The 25,348-nt window shown below is 45.7% G+C and overlaps 1 protein-coding gene across 2 annotated transcripts in view; it reads left to right on the top strand.

The window, feature by feature from the left end:
• Positions 1 to 13,756, top strand: part of CIDEA (cell death inducing DFFA like effector a) — an 81,216-nt gene extending 67,460 nt beyond the window's left edge. For both annotated transcript variants that reach the window (XM_063923435.1, XM_063923436.1), the window contains exons 4-5: positions 1,125 to 1,306; positions 12,498 to 13,756. In XM_063923435.1, the coding sequence (XP_063779505.1) occupies positions 1,125 to 1,306; positions 12,498 to 12,627 (312 nt within the window). In that variant the 3' untranslated portion in view covers positions 12,628 to 13,756. The remainder of the gene's footprint in view (positions 1 to 1,124; positions 1,307 to 12,497) is intronic.
• Positions 13,757 to 25,348: the final 11,592 nt, after the last annotated feature.

The following is a 25,348-nucleotide window of genomic DNA, read 5'->3' as shown; positions in this document are numbered from 1 at the left end:
CGCCTCTTGAACTGTACTAACTCCTGTTTGTATGCTTCCAATTGTTCTGTTAGTTTGTCCATCCATTTTACTTCTGGATCAGCCCTAAGTGCAGTCAGATGTTTCTCCTCAAAGGCCACAGTCATCTCTTTCAACATATTCATTTCCCGTGCCGATTCCTCTATTACTAGAAGAATGAGATCGAGACTGCACTTATTCAGAATTCCTATCCACTTACGACAAAATTCCACATTATACTTCCCAATCGTCGGGATATTGCGCACCCTGAAACCCCGTGGAATCTGGCGGTTTCGGTGATAATCCGATAGTGTCACACCGTGCATAAAAAAGTCTGTTTGCTTCTTATGTAAACGCAATAATTTCTGTTACACAATATCATTGCTTTTTAGGCCACCAGAAGTGGCTAAATCCTCTTTAAATCTGATATTCTCCGCATCAGCATCTGAGAAGGACCATATGTCACATGCAGCAACATCAATATGCCGATAACCTCCGGGTTCGCCTGGATCTGTACCATGTGCCATGGTCACCTTACAAAACGATCCTCCAACGTAAACCCCAATACCAGATGACTGATCTTTAGGGATTTGCTAGGAATGTACTAAAAGTAAAAATCACATTTTTTTGTTATAGCTGGTTCCCATGGTAACCGGGACGTCGACGGGGAGGAGCGTTTGAACGATGGGAGCAGCTTGATGACGTCATCCGTCCCCCGCCGGCGTGGCCGAGCCAGGGACGCAATGCACGGGTGATGGTGGAGGATATAAAGGTATGTGGATTGTTATGTATTTGTTGTTCTGACGAAAGATATAAATCTGAAACGTTAACAAGAGTTAAGAGCGTAGTCTCTTCCTTTTTCAAGTGCTGTACAAGTCCCGTTTGAGTGCCGCCGGTATACAGTTTGTATATATATATATATATATATATATATATATATATATATATATATATATATATATATAATATTCTCTATCCCATAGTGGTTGTCTCTAACTGGACCTCTCAGTGTAATTTAGTCTCTCTTCCTGTGTGTGGTAAACTTTTTATCACACAGTCAGATGTGCATGTAACAATATGCCTGCTTTCCATGACTTAATATTTATCTGTTTACTTTTAACTTTTAGGACAATAAGGCTTCACGTTCAGCCCAGCAAGTGAACAAGAAAGGGATAGCAAACATTACACTGGACTTATACAAGTTGAATCCTAAGGATTTTATTGGCTGTTTGAACATAAAGGCAACATTCTATGAAATGTACTCCATATCCTGTGATTTTCAATGCTTGGGTGCAAAGAAGATTCTGCGGTGAGTACATGCATAATAATCATGACAGTCATATAATCTGAATAAGAGGGCCATTTTTAATAATAACCAATGTACATTCCCTGAACACAAATATAAAATACTACTGTGACAATGTTTGTGTCTGACTTCCATTTCAGTAATAGAACCATAATAAGCTGATCGTCTAATAATATTGTGCTTCATATTGTCTTCATCTTCAGCTTGGAAGTTTTTGAAATGGTCAGGGGTTGATCCTTTACCCATGGAAATGTCCAGTGGTGCAGAATATTTTAGGAGAGAAGTGTACAAGTCTTATGTTCCTTTTTGTGATTTATATACGTGAGGAGAGGGGCAGAGTCATGATGGAAGCCACCAACTTTGTGTTGGGAGACCCTAGCCCTTCCTCATGTAAACTGGTAGAGCATTTATTTTAGATTAGGGTTTTGTTTGTTTGCTGATGGACATGTAGGGAGAATTCAGTTGTTGTGGGCATCTAATATTACCATCTAAATGGGACTTTTTAGACGCCCAAACAATTGTCACAATTCAATTTATATTTGGGTGCACGTGCATGTTGCGCCCAAACAGACAGGGTTTAGCTGGGTAAAACTGCTAAACCCGTCTAAAGTCCTGCTTTGGGCATCCGGATTCCCGTTCGACGCACAGAGTGGGCAACTTGCGCATGTTTCTCCTCGCTTCTCAGGAGGCTGCGATAAGAAGTGTCATCCCCATGGCTGCTGGGCGTCTAAATGGAGCAACAATTGAATTGCTCTGTTTTGCGCCACCTAGTGGTAGCCGCGGGTTAAAACAATTGAGTTTCTGAATTTCCCATCTTCCCCTAGAATGTGCTCCATTGAATACAGGTATTCTTTCCTTGCGGGCCAGTACTACACAAAAGAATCGGTAAAGGCAGGGCCGGATTATATTACATGCATGTGAGTCTCGCCATTCCCCGGCTGGCAGCATCTGACAGTTGCTGCCTTTCCTCATCCTGGCACTACACATGGGAGAAGGGGGTTTCCAGGGCTAGCTTGTACTGTATGTAATGGCGGGCGACGTCAGTTTTATTGCTGGGGACCCCCTCACTAATTTGTTCCCCCGGAGCTCCCACAAGCCTTAATCCAGCCTTGAGTAAGGGTGAGCTACTGCCTTTTAATTATATTTTCTGTGGTTTATGTCTGATAAGGTGACTAGTCCAGCAGTGTTCTAATTCTAGAATTTGTGAAGCCTGATCACTGATAAGCAGATTACTGACTGGTAAACCCACTGATCATCAACTTTGTTTTGTTATAGGCAAACCTGTCCCACACATAGAAAGTTTTATATAACACTAAAACAGCTGTCGTTTTACATATATCACATAACACCTGACTGCACACTGACAACATGGCGGCTAACTAAATTGGGCTGATCCCCATGTTAAAATAAGAACCTACAGTAGTTCTCTGTCTTGATACTGGCGAGAGAAACCATCTGCTCATCATACACCTGATACAATGCTTGATCAGTGAAATTGATTAATTTATAATGACTTTCATAGGAGTCACAGATAAATGCAATAAGATTTTTTTGGAGGAGTACACATTAAAATGACCAAGAAAAATACCTAATATACGGTTGTACGGTTGCATAGACAAAGTACAAGTATAATATAACAAATTGCTGAAGGAGTAGACTTCCAAGTACACTTCAGAGGTAACAGGTATGCTAAAATCACTCTTTTCTTAAGATGGATATACTTCCATAAATGTACTATTGGTAACGCCAATAGCTTTTGCCGGGACAGAATACCTATATTTAAGGTTCTGGAAGGGGACAATGTGTATTTATAGCATCAGATAAACTTTCCAGAGTTCCAAGTGGCTATTGTATTTGTTGTGAATGTTGTACTGAATCCCATCATCCTGCATAACCGTTAAATAGACCAAGATGGCACCACTTTAATAGTTTTGTGTAAATAGCACAAATATGCTGTGACCTATAACAACCAATTGGACATTTTGTACTACACTAATTAATATTGTGAATAATCATTAGTGCTCCATTGTTCTTGGGCCCAGAGATGAGACCACGGATCCACTTGAAAGTGATGTCCCACAGTTCCATGGACTGGTAGTGTGGCACGTGGCTGTTCAGGTGCCATGCTTCCAGCATTACATGGACACGGAGGAGCAGCAGCTGCCAGCAGCTTCACATGTAGGACACTGCTGATGATTTCTTATTAATGGCTGCCACTAATGCATGAATTCGGAAATTTCTATACCCCTTAACCATTTGTGCCTAATGGTAGCATCGCTGTGCTTGTATCCCAAAAGTGTAAAGGAGTGGAGTGACGTTGTAGATACGACAAGGTTATGGTTTGTGTGGCACACTCTGTAGCGCCTGTTCTCTGTATATTACTATGTGTCTATTGAACCCCAAAAGTGACATTGTCCTTTAAAATGTATTGTGCATCCAACAGGTGACATATCCTCAAATGTTATTTCTATTGCCCGCTGTCAAATAATGTCCTAAAATGTGGGACACTGCAGACAAATGTTTGGCCACATACCCCATGACAAAATAAGCTCACATAGCACTTTCCTATAGGCTAAATGCCACACGTATTTAACACACAGTAAATACTGTACATCTAGTATATGATTTGGCTAAGATGCCCCTCCCCCCTAGCCGCAGCTGTTTTCCCTAGGCACCTCATCCTTCTTACAGCCTTGGATGAAAACTTGCCTTTTTATGTGTCTGTAAATAATGAATGTATGTTTTCCTTACACCACTGTCAACCTACATGTCCATTCTTTCACTTACAGCTAACTTTTTACAGATCTTAGTGAAGACTAAGATCATGCCTTACAAATATGTCTTGATTTATACTGAGGACCAGCTGTTCTGGAAAGAACAGCTGTTGTATGTCCAGTTGTCTCCTGGAAGAGGCTGGCCACACCTGCCACCATATCCTGATTTCACTTTTCTTGTCTGGCTTACTCACACAACTGAAATGTGAGCGCTGTTAAAGCAGAACATAAAATGATTTTATTGGAAACAAATTCCTTTATTTGGATTTGATGGTCTAATATCTCACTAAATATAATAAAGGCTAATGCTGCTTCTCACCTCTGTGGGGGTGGGGGGGGGGGGGGGGATTCAAGTGTTTTGCGTACCGGTGGACACTAGATGGTGCCAAATGGAACAATTCAAATGTTGTTCCGTTCGGGCACGCACAGCCGCCAGCGCGGACGTTACTGTTATGATGTGCCATCATTTTGATGTGCTGGTAACTGGTTTAATAATAGGGAGGCAGGAAGCTGCATGGTAATGCAAATCATTCGGTTACCGTATACTCTTAGCAAAGGTCAATTGGTGTGCAGGGTCAGATACTGGATTAGCACTGCACCACCAAAGAGCCAAGTACAAATAAACAGCAGGTCTCCTGGTGGGAGAATATAAGGGATGCAGATTTACTTTGACTTGACATCTTTATGGGTTCAGCATTCATAATCACTGAATCATCAGAAGTGTTGCAGCTGGTATAGTTGCCATATTCCATACTGATTATTTTTATAATAGGTACCTGAGCATCTGTCTCAGGTAGTCCAGTCATGTTGTGGTGAAAAAAATGTCTGCACAAACAAAACCAAAACTTATTTATTTATAACTTCATTTTATTTGAGTTTGAGAAAAAAAAAAGCAATTACAGCAAACAGAAATCACATCAGTAGACAATGTAATAATACAGAATATCTTATACAAGATAGTGATTTTCATACATCATATAGATGACCTTGTTAGCATATAATAACAAAATCAAAGAATCATTGCTCAGCGACTGTATAATACAATACAACATATAAAATAAGAACAAATAACAGACTCAACAAATTGCAGCAAATATAGATGAGGGTGAGGGGTGGCAAGGGGTTGGGATGGATGGGCACCCTGCCTGTTTAGTAGTGGTCTTGGCGAAAACTATGATCTAGACTTAACCAGAAAAGTCCACGTTAATTGACATTCAGCGCAGAATCAGAGGTAAGAGGGACCCAAGGTTATACACAGCAATAAACCGCTGTCTATGAAACTACAGTCATGATTAGGATGTCGTAGAAGTGTCATTAGATAATAGCCTATTCAGACATGCCGTGCTATCCAAAACAGTCATAATGTCCGCTTGTGTTCCAGGGTCTAAATGTTCTATGTAAAGGCCACATTTACCACAAAACTTTGAGACTCCCTCTCCCAGCACCCCGCCCCAGCATGCGCTCAGATAAGCCAACCTGATGCAGATCAGCAGTTGTGATGTAGTTTTATTTTTATTTTTTTGAATTCAACGGCCACCTCGCCTAGTATTTAATGGTGCTTAGGAGGACAGCAGACATGTAAATCACACACCGTTATAACTTACTTTTTCATATGGTCCTTTTTTCAGGCATGTGAATTCAGAGCTCAGAGAAATGCTAATAAAACAGGAGATGCTTATACACTGGATATTGGTCAGGTGGGAGTGAGCGGGCACCAAAGAGTTAAATGAATTTTCCCAGTATGCCTCAGTCCCCCTTCCCCTATACCCTGCTCCTCCATCCCGGACCTGACAGTTTTGTTAGCCAGCTCAAAACAGGAGCGAGGAAAGAGGAAGGAAGACCCACACACAGACAAAACAACCTTACTATAAGTAAACACCACATATTCACTAGTATAGGATCAAGGGCCCTCATTCCGAGTTGTTCGCTCGTTCTTTTCCTTCGCATCGGTGCGATTTTCCGCTAACTGCGCATGCGCAATGTTCGCACTGCGGCTGCGCCAAGTAAATTTGCTAAGAAGTTTGGTATTTTACTCACGGCATTACAAGGTTTTTTCTTCGTTCTGCTGATCGTTGTGTGATTGACAGGAAGTGGGTGTTTCTGGGCGGAAACTGGCCGTTTTATGGGAGTGTGTGAAAAAACGCTGCGTTTCTGGGAAAAACGCGGGAGTGGCTGGAGAAACGGGGGAGTGTCTGGGCGAACGCTGGGTGTGTTTGTGACGTCAAACCAGGAACGACAAGCACTGAACTGATCGCACTGGAAGAGTAAGTCTCGAGCTACTCAGAAACTGCAAAGTAAAATCTTTTCGCAATATTGCGAATACTTCGTTCGCAATTCAGCTAAGCTAAGATTCACTCCCAGTAGGCGGCGGCTTAGCGTGTGCAATGCTGCTAAAAGCAGCTTGCGAGCGAACAACTCGGAATGAGGGCCAAGATCCTGTAAGTTAGGTGCGTCAGGGAGGGCATCCTGTGCCCCCTATTGGACTACAAGAAAAGGATTTATCAAGGTAAGACCATAAATCCGACTTTCTTGTGTGTCCACTAGGGGGCACAGGAGATGCTTATACGCTGAGATGTCCTACAGCTGTTCCCTCATGGGTGGGGACGCTCCTGGACTACACTAAGAACATTACGCCCAAATGTTGCGTCTGCTGACACAAAAGTATCAAAGGCATAGAGCCTAATAAAGGTTTGAGCAGAATACCATGTGGCCGCCTTGCAAAGCTCCAGGGCTAGCTGCTCAAGAAGCTCCCACCGAATGGATGGAGTGAGCTGTGGCCACCGAAGGGACAGGAGGATCCTCCGACAAATAGGCGTGACGAATAGTTCACCTAAGCCATCTGGCCAAAGTTTTGCTTCGAGGCTTTGAACCCCTGTTTGCGAGAATCATAGAAAACAAATAAGGAGCCCAACTTATGAACCTCCTTAGTTCTCTTCACAGAAAGTCGAAGAGCTCTAACAACATCTCTTCCGTGGATCCCTCTATAAATGCAGGGACCACTATCTCCTGGTTTACATGAAACGCAGACACTACCTTGAGTAGGTAGGTCGGACGCTTGCGAAGCACCGCCCTGTCTGAATGGAAGACTACAAAGAGAGGGCGAATGCCATGATAGAGCACGAAGGTCTGACACCCTTCTGGCCGATGAGATGGCCAACAGAAAAAATGTCTTCCACGTGAGCCACTGTAGCACTATTTCCTCTAAAGGCTCAAACAGAGGAGACTGAAGAGCCCTAAGAACCAGGGGTCTACCGGAGGCACAAATGGAGGCTGAACATGCAGAACTCCCTGCAAGAAAGTCTGAATATCGAAGGACTGTCAACAAACCAAATGGCAATGCCTGAAACTGGAAATGGTCCTACCTGATGGCAAAGCGGAGGAAGTACTGATGATCTGGTCTTATGGGAATATGCAGATATGCATCCTGAATGTCCAATGATGCCATGAAATCCCCCTCTTCCAGTGCTAAACTAATGGATCGGAGAGACTCCATGCGAAACCTGGGAATTCGAATATACTTGTTCAGTTTCTTAAGGTTTAGTATAGCCGGTAGGAGCCATCCAGTTTCTGAACTAAAAATAGGTTGGTATGAAAACCTCAACCCCTCTGTACCTGGGGCATCGGGATAATAACATTGGAGGCCTGCAGAGCTTGCACTGACCGCTGAAGTGTTTCCGCTTTTGTTATATCTCTTGGCAGTCCTGTACAAAAGAATCTTCTTGGAGGATGTTCCCGAAATGTCAGTGCGTACCCCTGTGAGATGACCTTTCTGATCCATGCATCTGTTGTGGTATCTATCCACCTTGGAGCAAAGGACAGATGCCGGCCTCCTACCCTGGGGTCTCCCAGGAGGAGGCCCGTCCTATCAGGCAGTGAGCATTTCCGGCTGGTTTGCAGTTGGATGCCTGGTAGCCCAGGATTGTTTCCCTCGGGCTTTGGAGGGCGGTTGATATCTAGCGGATGCCTGCCCCCTTGCTCTACCCTGTGGGCGAAAGGAACAAAAAGTAGTTCTGGTGCCACTGAAGGCAAGAAGGCTGACTTGGATGCCGCCAGATTAGACACTGTCTTGTCTAACTCCTTTACAAACAGTGCATCACCTGCATAAGGATGATCCTCGAGGCTTCTTGGAACTGATGTCTCCTTGCCAAGACCATAGCCAAAGTGACCTTCTGGCAGCTATCATGGAGGTTGAAACCTTGGATGTTAACACACCATATCAATATCTACCTTGCCCAAATAGATAACCTCTGCATATTTAATACATGCTTCAGTAATTCCCTTCTGCTCTTGTTTTCTGTAAGTCCAAGCTCCAACTTTTCTGCCCATTCTCCAATAGCCTTAGCCACCCAGGCTGATGCTAGTGCTGGGCGAGTAATAACTCCGTACACAACAATTTGTAGGACACAAATGGAGGGCGCTTCTATACAATATTGTTAGAGAAATGCAATTTTAAACAGATAAAACATCTGTTATGGTATGCAGCATCTCTGTAGAACAATGTGAGTATCTTCTTTTCCTTTAGCAGATGTCCTCTCACAAGATGATGTCGATATGTGAAAAAGACAATATAGCTATGTGTAATAAAGTTTTTAAACCAGAACAAAAAAACTTTGTTACCCTTGTATATTATTTACTTTTTATCTTGCACCTCAAATTTGTGTGAGTTTTTTTAAATTTTATTATATGGACTTTTGCCGCTAATTCCATGTACGGTGTTTTATCGCTGGAAGTGCCATATGTGAGGATATTCAGCGTGGTGATTGGGTGTATGGTGAACTTCTAAAAAGAAACCCAGATACGTTTGAACACAACCAACCGTTCCGTGAGTAGGGTACGCCCCATATCAATATTAAGGAAATTCCTTTTCAACACTAAAGAAACCTTTAAGTGCTTCAATTCAGCCTATTGCTGTGTGAGTGGGGTATGCTTAACTGCTATTTAAAGGGTCCTTCTGCATATTGGGGTCCCAGACACTGTGGTGAATAAAGATACCATTATATGTGTGACACATCTCTTTGAAGTGTGAGTCAGGGTACGCCCCTTGATTGAAATAGTCTTCCACCCTTGATCCTGCTGCGTGTGTTGCTAAAGGAAAAGAAGATACTCACATTGTTCTACAGAGATTCTGCATACCATAACGGATGTTCTATCTGTTTAAAATTGCATTTTACTAACCATATTGTATAGAAGCATTCAATTGTGGTGAATCAATCAGGGGGCTGTTTAAAGTACGTCAATTGCCAGGGATCCTCGAATTTTAGTTGTATTGTGAGTAATAGCTTCGGCCTGAGAATAAGCGGATTTTAAGAAATCCTCTAGTTTTCTGTCCGTGGGATCCTTTATTTGAGATGAATCCGGGATAGGCAGCACAGAGGATCTAACCACTGGAGAAGGGTTCTCCCACCTAGCCCTCTCCTTAAGTGGAAGAGGGTAAAAGGAAGCCATACGTTTGGGTAACTGTACTCGCTTAGCTGGCTAGGCCCATAATACCTCAAGCTGAGCCTATGAAGAAAAAATGAGTAGCTTCCTTCTTTCTTTTGATGTTTGAAAAGCAGAGTCTTATCCCGGAGTGATGGGTCCATTTCTTTAATTTGAAGCACTGCTCTCACTGCCCTGACCAGTGCTTCCACTCCTACTTGGAGTCCTCAGGAACCGTAGTGGACTCTTAGTCAGAACCGGCTGATCCTTGGTCTGAAAGGGACTCCTGTTCCAAGTCTTCCTTTGATAAAGGAGTAGAACTCACCTGTGTCAGTGACCTGCGCCTGGATCCCTGACCCAGAGGCTGTGCTCCAGCTGAAATATACACCAAGTGCTTTACAGACTGCGCAAATGACTGTACCCATGGTGGCTCAGCATAAGCCTGTGAAGGTTGTGCCATCCCTGCCATGACCACCTGGTGTACCAGGAGTCATAGCAGCAGGCTCACTCGACAGAGGAGCCAACAAGCTGTCCACTAACTGGGACATCACCTGCATCAATGCAGAAGCCCAAGCTAGTTCTTCAGGCACCTGTGCCACTGTAGGCAATTCTCGCCTTGGAACTGTAAAACAAAGGTAGCACATGCCATCGTTGTCCAGATCCTGTGGGGAGAGAATGTTGCAACAATCTCTGCAAGTGCGTGGCTTAGGTGTAGTGATATTTCCCCACAAAAAAACTTCACAAACTGAGACCCAGCTGAGAGTGAAGTAACTGTAGTGACGGAGAGTACAACTACACCAAACTGCAAGCAGTAAGGTAGCTATAATAATACAAGATAGTGCAATAATACTTTCAGATATTTACACCTTCCACGGTTTGTTCCAATATGGTGAGTGGCAGAAGATTCACAAGCACACAGAACTCTCAAAGTGCTAAAAGAAGCGGGCAATCATACTCAACTGTCCAGCCATATGAAGCAGGCAGGAGTCTAGCAAAGGACCAGCCTCTGTGAGCAAGGTACAGGGGAGAGAAAGCCCTGAGCCAATCTGAAGCAGCATGTGAAACATGGCTGCTTAGCGTTAAAAAGATGGGGTTACAAGAGGGAGGCATGTGTACCCTGACGCAGGCAGTTAGCTCAGGCTGCAAGCGAGCCTCCGGGATGGGGAAGGGGCTGGAGACCTGGCCCGCTCCCTCCGGGTGCTAATTTAACCCCCAAGGACCTACAACGGCCTTCAGCAAATGCCCTGGTGATCTAGTGGCATTGTGCAGTACCTGTGCCCCCACTGCACCTGTCCCCTGCTGTCACCCCGCACGGGGAGGATCGCTGCCATGTCACTCACCTTCCTGGCATCTGGATGCAGCTGCAGGGTCTCCCGGAAGTGTTTGCTCTCCACTGAGGTCCACCGCGGCGGAAGACACTGACCCAGTCGCCGGTGCTGCCGCCACCGGGTGTTGGAGCTGCTGTATAGGCATCCACTGGACGCCCATACAACAGGTCAGAGAGGGGAGTATGGGAGGGGAAACTTCAGGACTGAACAGCAGCCCCACTCTATAAAGGTGCCGCTCCTGCAAGCACCAAAGAAAAAAACTGGCATGTCCAGGCCGGAGGGGCAGGGTATAGGGGAACGGGGACTGAGGCATGCTGGAAACATTCGTTTAACTCTTTGGTGCCTGCTCACTCCCACACAACCAATACCCAGTGTATAAGCATCTCCTGTGTCCCCTAGTGGACGCACAAGAAAAATATTGGTTGTAGAAGTTTTCCTTTTACATGAGGTTGTTCAGAAAAATCATAGATGCTGGAGTTAGATATTGGCCAAGGCTTGTTGTGCTTTTTCCTTGTTTTTGGTATGGCTTTACTCCAGTTAATCATGCCTTCTAACAGCTTTCTAATTGAATCAAGTAACTCATGTATACATATATATAAATATTTGAGTATCATTCTCTTCTCACACTTTAATATAAATTAATACTACAACTGTTTAAAATGAGCTATTCTTGTGAAATCTTTCACCACCTCCTCACATTTGTGACTGGCATTTGGCCATTAAATGCTAACCAAAAAGTATGGAGACAGAGAAATTCTCAATATAAAGCATGTTTTTCATTTATAATTAATCTAAATTTATGGAGACTGATGATGAATAACTTGATTAACTTTGCTTCCTGTACATCTAAAACATTTGCTTATGATGGCTGCTAAAATATTTAGTATTGCCTGCTGCCTTTAGAAAGGGTAAGTGGGACAACAGTAACAAGAAATAATACAAAAAAATGAGTAAACAGAAGGAAATTTTGGTGTGGGTGGGGGGGGGATACAAAAAGCTGGTCAGTGGCAAAAATGGAACAGTAGACACAAAGAGAAATCATCAACACAGTATTACTGGGTCTCATTGAGGCTGAAGGGGATAAGGAACCAAAGAGTGGTCAGGATGAATGGAGCTACCCTCATCAATAGTGAACTCATGCCAGCTATGCCATTCTATGAGATGGGGGAGACAGAGGTGGATTAAGGGACACCAAGCGTTTCCGTTTTGAAATGGAATGGACCTTACCTTGGTCCTTGCTCACTGAGAGGCATATAGGTTCCTTAATTTTTTGGGGGGCTGGTGTCTGTACATGCCATAATAAGAATGTACATGCCATCGTGTTTAGCAACTTGTAGATGGTATAGGTGGTGTAATGCCAGTTCGGGGGAAGGAGTGAGCTCACAGTGGAGGAACTTATTAATTAATATGAAAACTTCTGCCCAAAAGAGTAGGCCACATCCAGCAGACATGATAAACATGATCCTTTTCCATGTATTTTCTCCAACATAAACTAGACTGAGAGGTGGGTAAGCTTGGAAACCAAATCAGATTGCAACTGGGTGTGTAGGAAAAATGGGCGCACAATTGAATATGCATCATATTGTAAGGTGTATTTTTCTTAAGAAAGATATTCTTATTTCATTTTTTTTTTTCTTCACGTAATATTAATGTTCTTCTCTTTATGAATTATAGGAGTTTTCTGCGGATCCTGTCGCACCTCACACAAGTGGCTGGGCATTTGCTCTTGTACTGTGGCGCATTTATGATGCAGTGGACAGAGGATACTGATACAGGAACATTTAGGATGAATCGGAACTCTTAAAATACAGCGGAACTTCCTATGTCAGCTCCGTCGGTATACAAGCAGAAATTCTTGGGTCTAGCTAGAACTAATGGCAGCAATATATTTTGCGAACTAAACACTTACAAGGCAGTCAGCAAATATTTAATCATGGGCATTCTTTATCATTTGCACTTTAGTACAGAATGTATTTTTGTTTTGTAAATTACACGTTCTGATGTGACAAACTATCTGTCCTTATTTTGCATTCTCTTCTCTGCTGTTAGTACTGTAAGAATCTAACTGAATCATTCTAGTATAAATAATGGTTGTTTACATTGTATTGTGTATGTTTTAGATATGGTAAATATATTGCTGTCATTGGTTACATTTTAGATGGGTTTTTATGCCACTACTAACCTTTTGAGGGTCATTATTTAATTACATGTAGCCACAACCCTTCTGTGACCACGACTACTACCACTACGAAGTAGTTTGGGAGAGTTTGTACTGTGACTAATCTTATGAAGCAAGGTGAAGGTTATTTATTCTATGTTATAGTTTTATTTTTTCACATTGGTGCTGCTATAACATTTATGTAATGAAATATTGTGTATTTTGTCATGAGCCGGAAACCAGATCAAAAATATTTTGATACTGCAAATTCCAACGGAACTCCACATTCAGAGCTGCCATTTCATGTCAATGTGTCTGAATTTTAGACCTATATGTTTGGACTTTTTTAAGCTGCTTCTCATTTTGAGCAACTTGTCATGTAAAATTCCAATATTCGTATTTAAAATAATTGTGCATCTATACAGCCATATGTGGTTTTTCTATCAGGTTAAAGGTCTGTCAATAAGGTTTAATGGGTCTTGTTTTAATTTTTTGTTTTATTCTGTATAGGGAGTTTTGTTAACTTTTTATATCTTCGTTAATTGTAGACCAGTCATGATAAAAATGAGGATGTTTGCCGTCAGCAGATTAGTTACACATCTTTTAAACATGCCTTTCAGTCTGAAACACCCTGCTCCAGTCAATGTCTGTGAGTTGGAAAGTAGTTTACATCTCCAAATGGTATTAAAACTTAGACTATAGTTTTACAATGCAACAGTTTTTTTTAAAGACTTCAAAGTTTTTAATAAAATCATTTGTTTGTTGTTCTACATGACTTATTATGCATATGTTGAATCTCATTGGTACATTCAATATTTTTTTTTTTTTCGGTTTTAATTGGGTGTCTTCTATCTTTCCTAAAATGTGAAGTAAATGTTATTGTAAATAATGTGTATACATGGGGAGATATTCATCTGACCGAATAGCACAACTACCATATCTGCAGCCAGTTTGTTGAAATGTAGGCTGGCCCCATAGAGGCAAGTGCCTCCACTTATGGAAGTGACAGGGCTCCATGTCCAATGTGGCCTGTGGCCCCTCAAGCAAAGCAAACAGATAACTTTTAGCAGGATCTGGTCAAGATCCCGGCGCCTTTTGGCAGTACTGGTACCTGATGATAATAATAGGGTTATAGACTGACTCAACACACTGATCAGTGGTGACAATCTTCCTATAGTATGAAGCAGCATGAGCAGTAATGAGTTAGTACGTTTGTATTGGATTATAATTTGTCATCTGTGTTTTTTGGGACTATTTGCTGCAATATTGGGGGAGGGAATCTCTGCACTTTATATAAGAGGAGACTGAATATACAACATCAATGGAGATCACGTACATTAGGGGATGATCCCTTATAACAAACAGACAATAGGTATCTTCTTTTCTCTGACGTCCTAGTGGATGCTGGGTACTCCGTAAGGACCATGGGGAATAGACGGGCTCCGCAGGAGACTGGGCACTCTTTAAAGAAAGATTAGGTACTACATCTGGTGTGCACTGGCTCCTCCCTCTATGCCCCTCCTCCAGACCTCAGTTAGAATCTGTGCCCTGCCAGAGCTGGATGCACTTAGTGGGCTCTCCTGAGTTCACTATGAAGAAAGTATTTGTTAGGTTTTTTATTTTCAGTGAGATCTGCTGGCAACAGACTCACTGCTACGTGGGACTTAGGGGAGAGAAGCAAACCTACCTGCTTGCAGCTAGCTTGTGCTTCTAAGGCTACTGGACACCATTAGCTCCAGAGGGATCGAACACAGGGCCCAACCTCGATCGTCCGTTCCCGGAGCTGCGCCGCCGTCCCCCTTGCAGAGCCAGAAGACGGAAGATTCCGGAGAAAATCGGCGGCTGAAGACTCCGGTCTTCAATAAGGTAGCGCACAGCACTGCAGCTGTGCGCCATTGCTCCCACAGCACACCACGCGCTCCGGTCACTGGTGGGTGCAGGGCGCTGGGGGGGGGGGGGCGCCCTGGGCTGCAATAAGTATACCTTAAGTGGCAAAATGCACATAATACAGTTCTAAACTGTATATGTGCCTAATCCCCCGCCATAATTATTATTAAAAAAGCGGGAGAAGCCCGTCGCTGAAGGGGCGGGGCTATCTTCCTCAGCACAGCCAGCGCCATTTTCTCTTCACAGCTCCGCTGGAAGGACGCTCCCCAGGCTCTCCCCTGCAGTATACACTACAGAAAGAGTAAAAAAGAGAGGGGGGGGCACATAAATTTAGGCGCAAATTGTGATATAAGCAGCTATTGGGGGAAAATTCACTTTGTGTATAGTGTAAATCCCTCTGTTATATAGCACTCTGGTGTGTGCTGGCATACTTTCTCTCTGTCTCCCCAAAGGACTTTGTGGGGTCCTGTCCTCAGTCAGAGCATTCCCTGTGTGTGTGTGCGGTGTGTCGGTACGGCTGTGTCGACATGTTTGAGGACGCTTACGTGGAGGCGGAGCAGGTGCCGATAAGTGTGATGTCGCCCCCTGCGGGGCGGACACCAGAGTGGATGGATATGTGGAAGGTATTAGCCGACAGTGTCAACTCCTTGCATAAAAGGTTCGATGACGCAGCTTTGGGACAGCCGGCATCTCAGCCCGCGCCTGCCCAGGCATCTCAGAGGCCATCAGGGGCTCAAAAACGCCCGCTACCTCAGATGGCAGACACAGATGTCGACACGGAGTCTGACTCCAGTGTCGACGAGGATGAGACAAATGTACAATCCACAAGGGCCATCCGATGCATGATTACGGCAATGAAAAATGTGTTGCACATTTCTGACATTAACCCGGTTACCACTAAAAAGGGTATTATGTTTGGGGAGAAAAAGCAGCCAGTGACTTTTCCTCCATCTGATGAGTTAAATGAATTGTGTGAAGAAGCGTGGGGTTCCTCAGATAAGAAACTAGTGATTTCTAAGCGGTTACTAATGGCGTACCCTTTCCCGCCAACGGATAGGTTACGCTGGGAGACATCCCCTAGGGTGGACAAGGCGTTCACACGCTTATCAAAAAAGGTGGCACTGCCGTCTCAGGATACGGCCGCCTTAAAGGAGCCTGCAGATAGAAAGCAGGAGGCTATCCTGAAGTCTGTGTATACACACTCAGGTACTATACTGAGACCTGCTATTGCTTCAGCATGAATGTGTAGTGCTGCAGCAGCATGGTCTGATTCCCTGTCTGATAACATTGATTCCCTTGACAGGGACACTATTTTGCTAACCATAGAGCATATTAAAGACGTAGTCTTATATATGAGGGATGCACAGAGGGACATTTGCCGGCTGGCATCTAGAATTAATGCAATGTCCATTTCTGCCAGGAGAGTATTATGGATTCGGCAGTGGACAGGTGATGCTGATTCTAAAAGGCACATGGAAGTTTTGCCTTATAAGGGTGAGGAATTGTTTGGGGACGGTCTCTCGGACCTCGTGTCCACAGCAACAGCTGGGAAGTCGACCTTTTTACCTCAGATTCCCTCACAGCCTAAAAGCACCGTATTATCAAGTACAGTCCTTTCGGCCCCAGAAAGGCAAGCGGGTCAGAGGTGCGTCCTTTCTGCCCAGAGGCAGGGGTAGAGGGAAAAAGCTGCACCAGACAGCCAGTTCCCAGGAACAAAAATCCTCCCCTGCTTCCACTAAGTCTACCGCATGACGCTGGGGCTCTACAGGTGGAGCCAGGTGCGGTGGGGGCCCGTCTCCGGAACTTCAGCGACCAGTGGGTTCGCTCACAGGTGGATCTCTGGGTTCTACAAGTGGTATCTCAGGGATACAAGCTGGAATTCGAGACGTCTCCCCCTCGCCGTTACCTCAAATCAGCCTTGCCAGCTACTCCCAAGGAAAGGGAGGTAGTACTGGCGGCAATTCACAAGCTGTACCTCCAGCAGGTGATAATCAAAGTTCCCCTCCTTCAACAGGGACGGGGTTACTATTCCACAATGTTTGTGGTACCGAAACCAGACGGTTCGGTGAGACCCATTCTAAATTTAAAATCCTTGAACACATATAAGGAAGTTCAAGTTCAAAATGGAATCGCTAAGGGCGGTTATTGCAAGCCTGGAAGAAGGGGATTTTATGGTATCACTGGACATCAAGGATGCTTACCTACATGTCCCCATTTACCCACCTCACCAGGAGTACCTCCGATTTGTGGTACAGGACTGCCATTACCAATTCCAGACGTTGCCGTTCGGTCTGTCCACGGCACCGACGGTATTTACCAAGGTAATGGCCGAAATGATGATACTCCTCTGAAAGAAGGGAGTTATAATTATCCCGTACTTGGACGATCTCCTTATAAAGGCGAGGTCCAGGGAGCAGTTGTTGGTCGGAGTAGCACTATCTCAGGAAGTGCTACAACAGCACGGCTGGATTCTGAATATCCCAAAGTCGCAGCTGGTTCCTACGACGCGTCTGCTGTTCTTGGGTATGATTCTGGACACAGAACAGAAGAAGGTGTTTCTCCCGGAGGAGAAGGCCAAGGAGTTGTCATCTCTGGTCAGAGACCTCCGGAAACCAAAACAGGTGTTGGTGCATCACTGCACGCGAGTCCTGGGAAAGATGGTAGCTTCTTATGAAGCGATTCCCTTCGGCAGGTTCCATGCAAGGATCTGTCAGTGGGATCTGTTAGACAAGTGGTCCGGATCGCATCTCCCGATGCATCGGTTGATCACCCTGTCCCCGAGGGCCAGGGTGTCTCTGCTGTGGTGGCTGCAGAGTGCTCATCTTCTCGAGGGCCGCAGATTCGGCATTCAGGACTGGGTCCTGGTGACCACGGATGCAAGCCTCCGAGGTTGGGGGGCAGTCACTCAGGGAAGAAACTTCCAAGGACAATGGTCGAGTCAGGAGACTTCCCTACACATAAATATTCTGGAACTAAGGGCCATTTACAATGCCCTAAGTCAAGCAAAACCCCTGCTTCAAAACCAGCCGGTGCTGATTCAGTCAGACAACATCACGGCGGTCGCCCATGTAAACAGATAGGGCGGCACAAGAAGCTGGATGGCAATGGCAGAAGCCACAAAGATTCTCCGATGGGCGGAGAATCACGTGATAGCACTGTCGGCAGTGTTCATTCCGGGAGTGGACAACTGGGAAGCAGACTTCCTCAGCAGGCACGACCTCCACCCGGGAGAGTGGGGACTTCATCCAGAAGTCTTCCAGCTGATTGTAAATCGTTGGGAAAGGCCACAGGTGGACATGATGGCGTCCCGCCTCAACAAAAAGCTAAAAAGATATTGCGCCAGGTCAAGGGACCCTCAGGCGATAGCTGTGGACGCTCTAGTGCCACCGTGGGTGTACCAGTCGGTTTATGTGTTCCCTCCTCTTCCTCTCATACCAAAGGTACTGAGGATAATAAGAAAGAGAGGAGTAAGAACTATACTCATCATTCCGGATTGGCCAAGAAGAACTTGGTACCCGGAACTACAAGAAATGATCTCAGAGGACCCTTGGCCTCTGCCGCTCCGACAGGACCTGCTACTGCAGGGGCCCTGTCTGTTCCAAGACTTACCACGGCATGGCGGTTGAACGCCGGATCCTGATGCAAAAAAAGGCATTCCGGTGGAAGTCATTCCTACGCTGATAAAAGCTAGGAAGGATGTGACAGCAAAACATTATCACCGCATATGGCGAAGATATGTTGCTTGGTGTGAGGCTATGAAGGCCCCAACAGAGGAATTTCAGCTGGGTCGATTTCGGCACTTCCTACAGTCAGGAGTGACTATGGGCCTAAAATTGGGATCCGTAAAAGTCCAGATTTCGGCCCTGTCTATTTTCTTTCAAAAAGAACTGGCTTCACTGCCTGAAGTCCAGACGTTTGTTAAGGGAGTGCTGCATATTCAGCCCCCTTTTGTGCCTCCAGTGGCACCTTGGGATCTCAACGTAGTTTTGTTGGATTTCCTAAAATCACATTGGTTTGAGCCACTTCCGACCGTGGAGTTGAAGTATCTCACGTGGAAAGTGGTCATGCTTTTGGCCTTGGCTTCGGCTAGGCGTGTGTCAGAATTGGCGGCTTTGTCATGTAAAAGCCCTTATCTGATCTTCCATATGGACAGGGCAGAATTGAGGACTCGTCCCCAATTTCTCCCTAAGGTGGTATCAGCGTTTCATTTGAACCAACCTATTGTAGTGCCTGCGGCTACTCGGGACTTGGAGGATTCCAAGTTGCTGGACGTAGTTCGGGCCCTGAAAATCTATGTTTCCAGGACGGCTAGAGTCAGAAAAACTGACTCGCTGTTTATCCTGCATGCACCCAACAAGCTGGGTGCTCCTGCTTCAAAGCAGACTATTGCTCGCTGGATCTGTAACATGATTCAGCTTGCACATTCTGCGGCGGGACTGCCGCATCCTAGATCAGTAAAAGCCCATTCCACGAGGAAGGTGGGCTCTTCTTGGGCGGCTGCCCGAGGGGTCTCGGCTTTACAACTTTGCCGAGCTGCTACCTGGTCGGGATCAAACACGTTTGCAAAATTCTATAAGTTTGATACCCTGGCTGAGGAGGACCTTGAGTTTGCTCATTCGGTGCTGCAGAGTCATCCGCACTCTCCCGCCCGTTTGGGAGCTTTGGTATACTAATATATAATATTATAATTAATAATGTCAATAAAATGCAGAATACGATGGGTGATTACAAATTAGGAATCCGCTTGTATGGCTGAATGAAACCACTAAAATGTAGAACAGCTCATGTAGTATTAGGAATGTCAAGGACCCATGTTATGAATTCACCTGGTCACGGTATGTGGGCCCAAATATTTGAGCAAATGTGTGCTAAGTACTTCACTTGTACGCCATGTTAATTATGAGGGTTTATCTAAAATATTCTTACTATCGGTGTTCTTAGTGCTAGGGGTGTGCATCCGCATCTCTCTTCCTTCAGAATAGTATTAGAAGCCTCCGCATGATAGCACCTCTTGAGATCTTTAGTAATAGGGTGTGCAGTCCAATTCCCCCTCCCCACCCCTTCAGCTCATGTCACTGCAAGCACAAAAATCTAGCCGATGTCCATTTCCCCAACATGCAAGGAGAGAAATGGAGTATCATACAAACTTTATTTTTCTAGTTTCTTCATGCTGCAGTTTTGAGGACGAATCAATTCTATGTGATGTGTGCAAATGCAACAAAAGCTTCTTTGCAGATTTTCCTGCATACTGTTATAGGATGTGAAGGAAAATGTGATGTTTGTGTTAATGAGTTGCCAGGGAAGCATAATAAATAAATATATATATATATATATATATATATATATATATGTTTATTTTAATGTTATATCCGCACTCTCATCTGTATCGCTGTTAGCAACAGGGTGCTCCTCATGAAAGCCAATCAAGGTTTTCACATACACAAAAATAGTATAAGACTGTTCAGTCTTAACAGAGGGCACTCACCAATCCGCAACTTTTAAAGATTTATTAATGCATCTAAGACAACAATTCCATGTCGACGTTTCGGCACAACCGGCCTTTTTCAAGACGACCATCAGAGGCAACCATCCAGCATGTCAAATGTGAACATATATATACATAGTGTGTGTGTGTGTGTGTGTGTGTGTGTGTGTGTGTGTGTGTATATATAGATATATATATGTTTTCTACAGCTATTGGTCCAGGGGCAGGTTGGCAGGGCTACCGCCCAGAATGCTGCAGCCTGGGCGACAGCACCCACTGCCAGTGTTAGATTACTGTCACTGTGACCGTGCTACCACAATTAAATCACAGCAGTGCTGGCCATCAGCTGGGCTGTAGGACCCAGTGACTCGGCAGGGAGACCTGACCTCTGACAAGTGCCTTCTGTGCATACACCGCTATTTACCATGTCCTTCTTCCATACATCGCTGCTGAGTGGAAGAGGAGCATGGATGCTGCCCAAGAAGAAGATTTGTTGGAGGGGGTTGGCTCTTGAGGTGACAAAGGAAGCTGGAGTGACCGGAGGCAGAATGCTGGGGTGAGAGAAGACTAGAATGATGGGGGGCAGGAGGCTGAAGAGATATGGGAAGGAGAATGGAGTGACATCTGGCAGGAGGCTGGAGTGAATGGGCATGATCCTGGAGAGACATGAGGTAGGAGGCTGGAGGGTACACAGTACAGTGGGTGACGCATAGGATCTAGTTGAACCTCTTGTATGATGATGACATTGGTTATATTCCTTCACAGACAGGCATCTTATGCACCATGTGATCTCCTACATGAATAATTAATACAGTCTGGCCAGGGAGAATCAATTGGTGCAGTGGTTTCCATTGCAGATGAAAAAAAAATAATACACTGAACCAAATATGTAAGGTGGAATTTTATTTTCGTACATACAAAAAACAGTACAGAGTTTTCTTTTTAGAAGGGTGGTGCCAAATTGATTTGTAACCCAAAGCTTTACATGGTCTAGAACCGGGTTGGGGCTTAAATTCTGGCGGTCAGAATACCAACCGCGGCATCCCGCTGTTTAGAATACCGATGGGTTGGGTAAGCATGCTAACCTTACCCTAACCATCCCTTTACTGCAGCCTAAACCTAACACCACCCCTCCCTCCTTCCCCAGCAGCCTAAACATAACCCTCCCCGGTGGTGCCTAAACCTAACCCCCAGAGCTGTCTTTTTATATAGGCTCAATGGGCAGTTGCCCAAGGTCCTCAGGAGTATAAGGGCCCTAGGCTGATAGCTGAAGGTCCCTTTTTACATTCAGCCCAATGTCTCCTCCTAGAGTTTTTATTGTTTCTCTGACGTCCTAGTGGATGCTGGGAACTCCGTAAGGACCATGGGGAATAGCGGCTCCGCAGGAGACTGGGCACAACTAAAGAAAGCTTTAAGACTACCTGGTGTGCACTGGCTCCTCCCTCTGACCCTCCTCCAGACCTCCGTTAGAATCTTGTGCCCGGCTGAGCTGGATGCACACTAGGGGCTCTCCTGAGCTAGAAAAGAAAGTATATTTTAGGTTTTTTATTTTCAGTGAAATCTGCTGGCAACAGACTCACTGCTACGAGGGACTAAGGGGAGAAGAAGCGAACCTACCTGCTTGCAGCTAGCTTGGGCTTCTTAGGCTACTGGACACCATTAGCTCCAGAGGGATCGAACACAGGGCCCGACCTCGATCGTCCGGTCCCGGAGCCGCGCCGCCATCCCCCTTACAGAGCCAGAAGCATGAAGATGGTCCTGAAAATCGGCGGCAGAAGACTTCGGTCTTCAACAAGGTAGCGCACAGCACTGCAGCTGTGCGCCATTGCTCCTCATGCACACCTCACACTCCGGTCACTGATGGGTGCAGGGCGCTGGGAGGGGGAAGAGGGGAGGGGGGGGGGGGGGGACCTGAGCTGCAATATTAACACCTTGGCTGGCAAAATAATCACAATATATAGTCCCAGAGGCTATATATGTGAAAAATACCCCTGCCAGGATCCATAAAAAAAGCGGGAGAAAGTCTGCCGAAAAAGGGGCGGGGCTATCTCCCTCAGCACACTGGCGCCATTTTCTCTTCACAGTGCAGCTGGAAGACAGCTCCCCAGGCTCTCCCCTGTAGTTTTCAAGCTCAAAGGGTTAAAAAGAGAGGGGGGGGGCACTAAATTTAGGCGCAAATCTGTGTATTATAGCAGCTATAAGGGAAAAATCACTGTGGGTAGTGTGAATCCCTGCATTATATAGCGCTCTGGTGTGTGCTGGCATACTCTCTCTCTGTCTCCCCAAAGGACTTTGTGGGGTCCTGTCCTCAGTCAAAGCATTCCCTGTGTGTGTGCGGTGTGTCGGTACGGCTGTGTCGACATGGTTGATGAGGAGACTTATGTGGAGGCGGAGCAGATGCCGATAAATGCGATGTCGCCCCCTGTGGGGCCGACACCAGAGTGGATGGATAGGTGGAAGGTATTAACCGACAGTGTCAACTCCTTACATAAAAGGCTGGATGACGTAACAGCTGTGGGACAGCCGGCTTCTCAGCCCGCGCCTGCCCAGGCGTCTCAAAGGCCATCAGGGGCTCAAAAACGCCCGCTACTTCAGATGGCAGACACAGATGTCGTCACGGAGTCTGACTCCAGTGTCGACGAGGTTGAGACATATACACAATCCACTAGGAACATCCGTTGCATGATCTCGGCAATGAAAAATGTGTTACACATTTCTGACATTAACCCAGGTACCACAAAAAAAAAAAAAAAAAGGGGTTTTATGTTTGGGGAGAAAAAGCAGACAGTGTTTTGTTCCCCCATCAGATGAGTGAATGAAGTGTGTGAAGAAGCGTGGGTTCCCACGATAAGAAACTGGTAATTTCTAAAAAGTTACTGATGGCGTACCCTTTCCCGCCAGAGGATAGGTCACGTTGGGAGATATCCCCTAGGGTGGATAAGGCGCTCACACGTTTGTCAAAAAAGGTGGCACTGCCGTCTTAGAATACGGCCACTTTGAAGGAGCCTGCTGATAAAAAGCAGGAGGCTATCCTGAAGTCTGTATATACACACTCAGGTACTGTACTGAGACCTGCAATTGCCTCAGCATGGATAGTGCTGCTGCAGCGTGGTCTATTACCCTGTCAGGACAGGGATACTATTTGCTAACCATAGAGCATATTAAAGACGTCGTCTTATATATGAGGGATGCACAGAGGGATATTTGCCGGCTGGCATCCAGAATTAATGCAATGTCCATTCTGCCAGGAGGGTATTAGGGACCCGGCAGTGGACAGGCGATGCTGACTTTAGAAGGCACATGAAGATTCTTCCTTATAAGGGTGAGGAATTGTTTGGGGATGGTCTCTGGGACCTCGTATCCACAGCAACAGCTGGGAAGAAAAAAATTTACCTCAAGTTTCCTCACAGCCTAAGAAAGCATCGTATTATAAGGTACAGTCCTTTCGGCTTCAGAAAAGCAAGCGGGTCAAAGGCGCTTCCTTTCTGCACAGAGACAAGGGAAGAGGGAAAAAGCTGCACCAGACAGCCAGTTCCCAGGATCAAAAATCTTCCCCCGTTTCCTCTGAGTCCACCGCATGACGCTGGAGCTCCACAGGTGGAGCCAGGTGCGGTGGGGGCGCGTCTCGGGAACTTCAGCGACCAGTGGGCTCGCTCACAGGTGGATCCCTGGGTTCTGCAAGTAGTATCACAGGGATACAAGCTGGAGTTTCGAGGCGACTCCCCCTCGCCGTTACCTCAAATCAGCCTTGCCGGCTGCCCTCGAGGAGAGGTAGTACTGGCGGCAATTCACAAGCTGTACTTCCAGCAGGTGATAATCAAGGTACCCCTCCTTCAACAAGGCCGGGGTTACTATTCCACAATGTTTGTGGTACCGAAACCAGACCGTTCGGTGAGACCCATTCTAAAATTGAAATCCTTGAACACTTATATACGAAGGTTCAAGTTCAAAATGGAATCGCTCAGGGCGGTTATTGCAAGCCTGGACGAAGGGGATTACATGGTATCACTGGACATCATGGATGCTTACCTGCATGTCCCCATTTACCCTCCTCACCAGGAGTACCTCAAAATTGTGGTACAGGACTGTCATTACCAATTCCAGACGTTGCCGTTGGTCTGTCCCCGGCACCGAGGGTATTTACCAAGGTAATGGCCGAAATGATGATACTCCTTCGAAAAAAGGGAGTTATAATTATCCCGTACTTGGACGATCTCCTTATAAAGGCGAGGTCCAGGGAGCAGTTGTTCGTCGGAGTAGCACTATCTCAGGAAGTGCTACAACAGCACGGCTGGATTCTGAATAGTCCAAAGTCGCAGCTGGTTCCTACGACGCGTCTACTGTTCCTGGGTATGGTTCTGGACACAGAACAGGAAAAAGGGTTTCTCCCGGAGGAGAAGGCTAAGGAGTTGTCATCTCTAGTCAGAGAACTCCTAATACAAATACAGGTGTCGGTGCATCAATGCACGCGAGTCCTGGGAAAGATGGTAGCTTCTTATGAAGAAATTCCATTCGGCAGGTTCCATGCAAGGATCTTCCAGTGGGATCTGTTGGACAAGTGGTCCGGGTCGCATCTTCAGATGCATCGGCTGATAACCCTGTCTCCAAGGGCCAGGGTGTCGCTGCTGTTGTGGTGGCTGCAGAGTGCTCATCTTCTAGAGGGCCGCAGATTCGGCATACAGGACTGGGTCCTGGTGACCACGGATGCCAGCCTTCGAGGCTGGGGGGCAGTCACACAGGGAAGAAACTTCCAAGGACTATGGTCAAGTCAGGAGACTTCCCTACACATAAATATTCTGGGACTAAGGGCCATTCACAATGCCCTAAGTCAGGCTAGACCCCTGCTTCAACACCAGCCGGTGCTGATCCAGTCAGACAACATCACGGCGGTCGCCCATGTAAACCAGCAGGGTGGCACAAGAAGCAGGATGGTGATGGCAGAAGCCACAAGGATTTTCCGATGGGCGGAAAATCATGTGTTAGCACTGCCAGCAG

Source organism: Pseudophryne corroboree, chromosome 5, assembly GCF_028390025.1.
Source record: "Pseudophryne corroboree isolate aPseCor3 chromosome 5, aPseCor3.hap2, whole genome shotgun sequence".
NCBI lineage: Eukaryota > Metazoa > Chordata > Amphibia > Anura > Myobatrachidae > Pseudophryne > Pseudophryne corroboree.
The sequence above is the reverse complement of the archived record's forward strand: the minus strand, read 5'-3'. Positions and strand labels throughout refer to the sequence as shown.